The sequence below is a fragment of the Arachis ipaensis genome, chromosome B03 (genome assembly GCF_000816755.2).
Source record: "Arachis ipaensis cultivar K30076 chromosome B03, Araip1.1, whole genome shotgun sequence".
NCBI lineage: Eukaryota > Viridiplantae > Streptophyta > Magnoliopsida > Fabales > Fabaceae > Arachis > Arachis ipaensis.
Genome location: NC_029787.2, coordinates 3,141,852 through 3,152,421, shown reverse-complemented (window position 1 = coordinate 3,152,421; position 10,570 = coordinate 3,141,852). Strand labels below are relative to the sequence as shown.

General features: G+C 36.7%; 2 protein-coding genes across 3 annotated transcripts in view; both read left to right on the top strand.

Annotated features, from left to right (window-relative positions):
* LOC107632369 (protein LYK5) overlaps nt 1-2,313 on the top strand; it is a gene marked incomplete at its 5' end in the record, with an annotated part of 4,829 nt that extends 2,516 nt beyond the window's left edge. The window contains one exon of the mRNA XM_021120120.1: nt 881-2,313. Within this exon, the coding sequence (XP_020975779.1) occupies nt 881-2,172 (1,292 nt within the window). The remainder of the gene's footprint in view (nt 1-880) is intronic.
* LOC107629239 (carbamoyl-phosphate synthase large chain, chloroplastic) lies at nt 3,034-10,083 on the top strand. Of its 2 annotated transcripts, none has more exons than XM_016331984.2 (5): nt 3,034-4,492; nt 4,895-5,587; nt 5,933-7,499; nt 9,086-9,288; nt 9,464-10,083. In XM_016331984.2, exons 1-3 carry the CDS (start codon nt 3,158-3,160, stop codon nt 7,436-7,438), a joined length of 3,534 nt encoding a protein of 1,177 aa, XP_016187470.1. In that variant the 5' UTR covers nt 3,034-3,157; the 3' UTR covers nt 7,439-7,499; nt 9,086-9,288; nt 9,464-10,083. The 2 variants fall into 2 exon arrangements, with proteins under 2 accessions (XP_016187470.1, XP_016187469.1); XM_016331983.2 differs by having other exon boundaries at nt 3,035-4,492; nt 9,083-9,288.

Sequence of the window (10,570 nt, the reverse complement as noted above, 5' to 3'; positions counted from 1 at the left end):
TAATTTTTAGGATATATTTAGCATTTTTTATTTGAAAATATAATTTACATTGAACAAAATTTAGAATGTCAAAGGTGTATAATTAAAAATGCTGATCTCTAATAATGTCACCTTTTTTGGAATTTTGCTATAGAATCTACTCCTACTTAGTTTATGTGCATTGTTATGCACAAGACATAGCAAAATAATCACTTTGATGTTGGACCCATAATTCTCTTTCTTTTGTTCTTGCCTCCTTTTCATTCCTCCCTTTAATTTGCATTAGTTGACACCAAAATAATCATGATTCACCTTTGTTTTGTTTCCTTAATTAGCATTAGTGTATGTTATGCTCAACAATATTATGATCCTAATAGTTGTAATTTAAATGAAACAATCTCAGGATCAAGATACACTTGCAATTCAACAAATCATTCATGCAAAACATTCTTGGTTTACAAAGCCAACAAAAACTTTCAAACTATTTCAAATATCTCAGCATTGTTCCACATGCAAACTCATGATTTTCTTGAACTAAACAACCTCACATCTTCTTCTGATGTATTAGAAGAAGGTAAAGAGGTTCTTGTTCCTATTAACTGCTCATGCATTGGTCAATTTTACCAATTTAATAGTTTCACCTATAGAGTCACTCATAACACCACATTCTTTGATGTTGCATGCCAAGTGTTTGAAGGATTGCTGAGTCCAGTAACACTTTCTGAGGAAAATGTTCCACTTGGGAATAAACCAGATTCTGGTTTTGAAATTAAGATCCCTCTTAGATGTGCATGTGTTGATGATGTCATCAGTAGCATGATGAAGGTTAAGTACCTTGTCACATACCCTGTAGTTTTAGGTGATGATCCGGGAAAATTGACCAAGAAATTTGGTGTCTCAGGTGATGATTTCTATGCAGCTAATGGCTTGAGAGATTGGGCAACCATTTTCCCCAAAACATCTGTTTTGATTCCAATAAGGGACGTTCCAATCAAAATCTTTGATGTTCAAGATTCTCCTTCTTCACCTCCTGGTTTTCTTCCAACAACACCAGTGGTGGAGGCAGGAGAAACGACACAAGGTTCAGATTTATATATTGCAGGGCCTCTTGTAGGATTTGGTTTGCTCATAGCATTACTTGCAAGTGGATTATATGTTAAGAACTTGAAGAAATGGAAAAATGATGCTGTTGTCCCCTCCAGTGATTCAAACTCCACCAACCTGATATGCTCAACAACGGGAAGCTCTCCTATGTATATGGAAACCAGCAGAAGATGCTCCACGGCTTCATGGCTGACGCCGGATCTTCTTGCAGAAATTAAGTACTGCTTGGTTAACTACACCATAGAGGAGATTGAGAAGGCCACCAAGAATTTTAGTGAAGAAAACAAGATTGGTGATTTGGCCTATAAGGGATTACTCAATAATCTTGAGGAGGTGATGGTAAAGAGGATGAGGTTTGAAGACACAGGACAGGTAATTGATTTGCATTCTAAGATCAACCACTTTAACATTGTGGAATTGCTTGGTGTTTGTTATGGTAGTGAGAGCAAAGTTTCATCATCACCATCATGGTCTTATCTGGTTTTTGAATTGCCTAAAAATGGTTGCTTAAGGGAGTGTTTATCTGATCCATGCAATAATCTAAATTGGTACAAAAGGATACAAATTGCTTTTGATATTGCAACATGTCTTTACTATTTACATTGCTGTGCTTTCCCTTCATATGCTCACATGAATGTCAATAGCAGAAACATATTCATAACTTCAAAATGGAGGGGGAAACTAGCAGATGTTGGTAGAGCATTGGCTATAAAATCCACACCCCAAAAGAGAAATAATGATAGTATAGAACTTGTTAAAGGATGGGTGGCACCAGAATACCTCTTGAATAGGACAGTTTCTGAGAAAGTTGACATTTTTGCATTTGGGGTTGTGTTGCTTGAGTTGATCTCAGGAAGGGACAATTTTGATGAGAAAACAGCGAAAGATTCACTTGGATTTTTGTTGGGGGAAGCAAGTGAAGGTGGGTGTTTTGAAGGGTTGAGGAGTTTCATGGATCCTAATCTGAAGGATTATGATCTCCCAGAAGCTTTGTGTTTGTCTTTCTTGGCAAAGGATTGTGTTGCAGATGATCCAATGTATAGACCAACCATGGATGATATCATGAAAGTCCTTTCAAAAATGGTTTAATCAAAGAGCTAGAGCATAACAAGAAAAATCCGTGGTTAAGCTTTGTAATAATGATGAAACTTTATTGTAAAATGTAAAATATATTGTTCATAATGAGTATAAGTTTTCACATCTTCTTAGGCTTTTTTCTATTCTTGTTCATTATTAACATTGATACAGCTTTATCAGCTAATAATCATTACTTAATTCTGTAGAAGAACATCTCAATGCAAGATTAAGCATAAACCAAACAATTAAAGAAAAGTTTTTCTATTTCTTATACAACAATTGGCCTTCAGTTTTGTCACCAATCTTTGTCTTTGAAACACAAATGACTCATGTTTAACACTTAGTCATTGGAGGTATTAGAGAACTGCAGATTCCATTTTACATATTAGTGGTGGAAGAAGTGCAATCTCCAATTGTATTTGTATCACAGCAAGACATTAACCTCGTTAGTTTTTGAATTATTCTCTGTCACACACATTAACTTTGATGATGAGTTACTCTCTCTTGTTGATTAATCTTTTTTTTTAACTTAATAATTTATTTTTTCTTTTTGTGGCCATATGTCTGCCTTGTATTTATTAGTGAACTCTGGGATATAAAAAAAAAACATTATTTAATTTTTTGATTTGAATATTCAATTTAAGTTTTTCCAGAGAAAGAAGAACATTCCAATGAGTTATATCTCAAATGGCATAGATTCTCCATACTCAATTAAGAGGTTGTGAGTTCGAGGCTCTTATCTTTGATAATTTGCCAATGAGGTATAGCTCAAATGACATAGTCTCTCCATATTCAATTAAGAGGTCGCGAATTCGAGTTTCCTATCTTTGATAAAAAAAAAAAAAAAAAAGTAATGGTTGGCTTCATCGCCCACTTCACCCTCTCCAAAACCTGTGTGTGAAAGAATAAAGAAAGGGTTGGCTTCATCGCACGCCACAACCGAAACCCTCGTTCTCTCTGCTAAAGTGCGCCTCCTTCCTCCGTCACTCGGAACCTAATGGGAATCGGACATTGCATTACTCACCTCGACAAACTCCCTCTCCCCTTCCTCACCCGTTCCCCTTCCTTCTCCTCCTCCTCTTCTCGCTTTAAACCTTTTGCACCAAAAGCAACCTTCCGGACCCGCTTCTTCCCCCTTCCCACAACCTATGGCAAAAGAAAATCAATTTTCTGTTCCAACGAACACCGCCACGTGTCTTCCACCGCTGCTGCAGCGGCTGTTGCTGCTCCTGTTCTCGCTGCTGACACTGCGACCAAGGTCGGGAAACGGACGGACATAAAAAAGATTCTGATCCTTGGAGCTGGACCAATCGTCATTGGTCAAGCATGCGAGTTTGATTACAGTGGAACGCAAGCATGCAAGGCTCTCAAAGAAGAAGGGTATGAAGTTATTCTAATAAACTCAAACCCTGCTACTATAATGACTGATCCTGATATGGCTGATAGGACCTATATTACCCCTATGACCCCTGAATTAGTTGAGCAGGTTCTCGAAGCGGAGCGCCCCGACGCTCTGCTTCCCACCATGGGTGGCCAAACCGCCCTCAACCTGGCTGTGGCTCTCTCTGAGAGCGGCGCCTTGGAGAAATACGGTGTGGAATTGATTGGGGCGAAGCTGGAGGCTATTAAGAAGGCCGAGGATAGGGATTTGTTTAAGCAGGCTATGAAGAAGATAGGGATTAAGACCCCGCCTTCCGGGATAGGAACCACCATTAGGGAGTGCATGGAAATTGCCGATGAGATTGGCGAGTTTCCGCTGATCGTTAGGCCTGCTTTTACGTTAGGTGGAACGGGTGGTGGGATTGCTTACAATAGGGAAGAGTTTGAGGAGATTTGCAAGGCTGGGGTTGCTGCTAGTTTGACCAGTCAGGTTTTGATTGAGAAGTCCTTGTTGGGGTGGAAGGAGTATGAGCTTGAGGTTATGAGGGATTTGGCTGACAATGTGGTTATTATATGTTCCATTGAGAATATTGATCCCATGGGAGTTCATACCGGTGACTCAATTACTGTTGCACCTGCACAGACTCTTACCGATAAGGAGTATCAGCGCCTTCGAGATTACTCCATTGCTATAATTAGAGAGATTGGAGTGGAATGTGGGGGATCCAATGTGCAGTTTGCTGTCAACTCTGTGAATGGTGAGGTGATGGTGATCGAGATGAATCCGAGAGTCTCAAGGTCCTCAGCCCTGGCATCGAAGGCTACCGGATTTCCAATAGCAAAAATGGCAGCAAAGTTGTCTATAGGCTATTCACTGGATCAAATTCCAAATGATATAACAAAAAAGACACCGGCTAGTTTTGAGCCCTCGATAGATTATGTGGTTACAAAGGTTAGTGACTCGATAATTTCATCGTGCATTTTCACTTTTGAATGTAGTTTGGTTGTTGAATATTTACAGCAGAACTAATGTAAATTATATTGTTGTTGATGACTTCTATTTTATTAGTTTCTTTAGCAGCATTATTACACCCCTTATATGCTTGTAGAAAAGTCTTGGTTGTTGATATTATATTTGAAGTCTTGAATCTTCTTGCCCTGTAGTTTATCTTAAAGTTTTGTTTGCATCAGCGCTGAAATCTGATAAACCAACATTTATGCTAGGTTATCAAATATTAGTATTATCTTGATGAATCATTGAGAATATCTATTTTGTTATATGTTTGATAATTTTTATTCAAACTTGTTTCTTAATCCCATATGTACTTTTCTCCCATGGCTATTTATATTTTAGATTCCTCGGTTTGCTTTTGAGAAGTTCCCTGGTTCAAAGCCAATATTGACAACGCAGATGAAGTCTGTTGGTGAGGCAATGGCTACAGGGAGAACCTTCCAAGAGTCCTTTCAAAAAGCTGTCCGCTCACTGGAACACGGATACCCTGGATGGGGTTGTTCGAAAGTGAAAGAGTTAGACTACGACTGGGAACAATTGAAGTATAGTCTTCGAGTTCCTAACCCTGAGCGCATCCATGCCATATATGCTGCAATGAAAAAAGGCATGAGCATTGATGAAATTTTCGAGTTGAGTTATATTGACAAATGGTTTCTTACTCAGCTCAAGGAGCTAGTTGATGTGGAAAGTTTCTTGATGTCCCACTATTTGTTTGATTTGACGAATGTTGATTTATATGAGGTTAAGAAAAGAGGGTTTAGTGATAAACAGATAGGATTTGCAACTAAATCTGCTGAAAAGGAAGTTCGGTGCAGGCGACTGTCCCTGGGTGTTACTCCAGCATATAAGCGAGTTGATACCTGTGCTGCAGAATTTGAAGCTAATACTCCTTATATGTATTCCTCTTATGATTTTGAGTGTGAGTCAGCTCCCACTAAAAGAAAGAAGGTTTTAATTTTGGGTGGCGGACCAAATAGAATTGGCCAAGGGATTGAGTTTGACTATTGTTGCTGTCATGCATCCTTTGCTCTTCAGGTGTGTTTTCTTCTATTTTATGTTGATTAGATTCCACATTTGAATATTCTTACTTTACTGGTTGCAAATTTGCGTCTCAGAAACCAAGTAAAGAGAAAATACATAACTCTTTTTTATCTCTCTGCTTGCTTTATTTTTTCTCTCTAAAAGTGAAACTGTAAACTTAAGGTGAGAGTAAAATTGATGAGTTGCACGAGTTAAGCCTTTGATCTTGATGGCACATTGAATTCAAATGTTACATTACATGACTTGTCTTTTGTCTTGGTATGTGTCCTGGCTTTCGGTTTGGCATATGCTTTTAAAATGATTAATCTTCCCGTATGCTGTCTCTCTCTATATTTGCAGGATGCAGGATATGAGACAATCATGGTGAATTCAAATCCTGAGACGGTCTCTACAGATTATGACACTAGTGATCGTCTATACTTTGAACCCTTGACTGTTGAAGATGTTTTGAACATTATTGACTTGGAAAGACCTGATGGTATCATTGTGCAATTTGGAGGTCAAACACCATTGAAATTGTCTCTCCCCATACAACAATACCTGGATGAACACAAGCCAGCATGTGCTAGTGGACTTGGTCATGTACGTATATGGGGAACATCCCCTGATTCCATAGATGCTGCTGAGGACAGAGAAAGGTTTAATGTGATACTCAATGAATTAAAGATTGAACAGCCAAAAGGAGGAATTGCCAGGAGTGAAAAAGATGCACTCGCCATTGCAGCAGAGATTGGATACCCAGTTGTTGTTCGCCCTTCCTATGTTCTGGGAGGTCGAGCAATGGAGATTGTTTATAGTGATGATAAACTTGTGACTTATCTTGAAACTGCTGTTGAGGTGGATCCAGAGCGCCCTGTATTAATTGACAAGTATTTATCTGATGCCATTGAGATTGACGTTGATGCACTGGCTGACTCACATGGCAATGTGGTCATTGGTGGGATAATGGAGCACATTGAACAGGCTGGGGTACATTCTGGTGACTCTGCCTGCTCTATTCCCACAAGAACTGTTCCATCTTCTTGCTTGGAGACAATCAGGTCATGGACTGAAAAATTGGCGAAACGATTGGAGGTCTGTGGGCTCATGAATTGTCAGTATGCAATTAATAATTCAGAGGAGGTATTTTTGCTTGAGGCCAACCCTCGAGCTTCTCGCACTGTTCCATTTGTATCAAAAGCAATAGGCCATCCGTTGGCTAAATATGCTTCCCTTGTCATGTCTGGAAAGTCTCTCTATGATCTACAGTTTACAAAAGAGGTCATTCCTAAATATGTGTCCGTTAAGGAAGCTGTTCTTCCCTTTTCGAAATTCGCAGGCTGTGATGTGCTTCTAAGTCCTGAGATGCGAAGTACTGGTGAGGTCATGGGTATTGACTCTTTGTATAATACTGCATTTGCTAAGGCTCAAATTGCGGCCGGTCAGAAGTTACCAACTTCTGGAATTGTGTTTCTTAGCTTAAATGATTTAACGAAGTGTCACCTTGAGAAGATTGCAAAGACCTTCGTCGAGGCTGGTTTTAAGATTGTTGCTACTTCTGGAACGGCTCATGCTCTTAAATCAGCTAATATCCAAGCTGAGAGAGTGCTGAAGATGCATGAAGGTAGGCCTCATGCTGGTGACATGATTGCCAATGGAGACATTCAGCTAATGGTGATAACGAGTTCTGGTGATGCACTTGATCGGATAGATGGTTTAGCTCTGAGAAGAATGGCTTTGGATTACAAGGTTCCTATTGTCACAACGGTTAACGGAGCTATAGCAACTGCTGAAGCAATAAAGAGTTTGAAGTCCAATTCTATCAAAATGATTGCTCTTCAGGACTTCATTGAGTGTAAACTGTAAAGAGTCAGAATAGTTTTGCAGCAGCCTCTTTCTCTCCTAAGTGGCTATGTGATAGATACTAGTAAGCTTCTATTTCCCTCTTAGTGAGAATAGTTTTTCCTGTTAGTATTTGTTAAATGAAAATTATCTTATAATTTGGTCGTTGTTCATATCTTGCTTTTTTTAATTTTAAATCCAATTAATAAACAATAATTGCTACTGGTGCATGTTTGCATGATATATTGGTTGATTGTGCAGTAACACTCTAATTCACATTGCATTTTGTCATCATTTATAATTTATCTTGCCACGGTTGCATGTAGAAGGGGTGATATCACATCTTAATTAATATGAAATTTAAGAACATTAGTATGGTCCTGAAAATTTTTTGATATTTTTTAAATTTATTCTCTAAATAAATATCGATATTTTTTAAACTTGTTCAGTAAAGGACTAGGAGAGGCATGTGAAAGGGACGTGGCATTTGCTACTGCCCTCGAAGATTTTGGGGGTGACCATAATGATCTTCATTTTGCTGCTTTAGTAGATAAACCTCATTCTTTCTCAACTAGAACTAAATATCTTTCTTTCTCTACTAAATTAAATTGTGATTCTTCAATATAATCAGGTCTAGAGAGGTTCACTTGGATATTGGTCTATGTTGTCTTGAATTTTTTTGAAGTTTTCAGTTCTACTCCAAGCCCGAGATAATCTGAACTTGCATATGAATTGTCTTAAAGAGTATTTATAATGCCAGATGCATGTACTATATTATGTAGAAATTAATGTAATTTTTTAATATCTATGAGAAATATGCTATTTGTTTCCATCTCTAAATGGAAGTGATTGCATTATCATGGCTTCAATTTTAAATCATTCCTTGCTGTGGACATATGGAGTTTATATATGAAAATTTTTTTCTTGAGAAATGCTGCTATAGTTACATCATTTTGTTTAGGATGCCATCTAATTAATATGTTTCCTTTTTCTGTTCATTATTTTTGTTTTTCTATTTGTTTGTTTTAAAAATATTATTGATGCTTAAAATTTTATAATGGCACAAATATGCATGTATATGATCAGAAACAGTATGTCTGATTTATATTGAAACTTTTGGCTTTGCATTACAAGAGTTACGTATCTCCTTCAGTTGAAACTACTTATTGGTTGTACTTTTCTCTTTGATCCATGAATCAAGAGTAGTTCATTTGCTCATTTTTGTTCTGAGACTTCTTACGATGCATCAGCTCATATGGTGAATCTTTTCATTCTATTTTTTTTTCTTTTTGTCCCTTCTCACATAATGTGTTGCCTTAAAAAATTTTCTGCCATATAAGCTGTGTTTTTCTATTGCATGCTCCTTCAAAGTGTTTTTTTCTCACGAATTTAAGTGTTAGTATATAAGCTGATTTTGATTTTCAACTTTAAAAATATTATGCTATTCATTTACTGTTATAATCCATGGTAACAGATAAACGAGGGAAAAATATTATGCTATTCATTTACATTAGAAATACACACTATATAAAGGATACTAACTGTCAAGAAACTAACACATTGTGGTAACTAATAAAGAAATTACTCACATCTATCTCCAATTAAGTAACTAATAATTTATTCTGATTGGTTGGTAATAAATGATCGGACTAATATTTTAATTTACAGCAGGGTAAGGATGCTCACAACACTGGGATTCATGTTGGCACCTTGAAATGAGAGCAGGGAGTGGATGAAGAAAACTGTCTCAGCATCAATGGCAGTGAAACTAATGCTACCGTTTCTAGAGCACTCACATAGAACTATGCATAAGCTTAAGTCTTTCTACTTTTGACAACTTTCACCCACTACAAATTTAGCATATTAAATTGACTGTAAGTTCGTTCTTTCTTTTTTCTTTTGGCCTTGAACCATCAATTCATTTAACCGATGTTATTTTAAAACAAAAAAAGCTTTGGAATAATATTATGTTCATCATATATCATATATTTGTATTCGTAATTAAGGAGTCAAATATTTCCCTTGACCAATATGGTTTTGGAATTTTAGGTCAAGTCTTGAGAAAGTTTCTGATCTAGATGCCTTGTTGATCACGGTTTAAGATGATCAAAGTCCAACCAAAAGTGGCTATGTGGAGTTTGCATTTCTTAAGAAGCAGATGCATGAGGATGAAAGACAGTAACTAATAATAAATGCACTCAATTTTCAAACTTAAGCCACATGGCACAAGTACAAGATGTTACCACAACTACTAGTAGTATGAGATCAATGATTCATACAACTAGTTTCCCTGTTCAGTTTCAATTTTGAACTAGTACAACAATATAGGTAATATTTATTTCAATTTACCAGATTTTCTTTTTAAAAAATGAAAGAATATCTGCACATTATTGAAGGTGTTAGTTGTCTATTATAATTCCTAGCTATAGTTATAACAATATAATTCAGATTAACGGTAGTATTGAAATTATAATGGCAGATGATAACTCTGCAAATCAAAATTGTGTCAAAAAGTAGTTAGAAGTTCTTAACTAATTCTGGCAACTTCTGTAGTATTGTGGTTACTTGCTCTAGTTGCGTATATAATGCGTCTTAGTCTAGTGTGTATTGTGATTAAGTTCTCTTCTGTATTCTAGTGTTAATTGATTAGGATTTTTTGTTCTCTGTCACTGCTACTACTACATTCTCTTTCTGATTCTTTAAGTTCATCTATGTTTATTTTTGCTGACTTTCTTCATCTCTGAGCAACCCTTAGCGTTTGGTAGAGAGACAGAAACTGAAAGACTAAGACTGAGAGACAGAGACTGAAATAAATCTCAGTATTCTGTTTGGTGTAAAGTGAAAGACAGAAATTGAAACAAAAATGAAGCTCTAATTTAATTTGTACAAAGGGTAAAATTAGAATTAATTAATTGAAATGAATGTATTTTAGGTATAAAATATTTTTAAAGTTTCAGTCTCCATTTCTAAAAATTTTAGTCTCCTGTGTTCCCACTTTTTGGAGGTACTGAAATACTGAAATTTTGGGAACAGAGACAGAAATTTTAGTATCAATCTCAGAGTCAAGAAACATGATATTGAGTTTCTGTCTCCTAATTTCTGTCCCAATACTTCAAAACAAATGCTACCTTATAGAACTTTTTGTGGTGTAAGGGC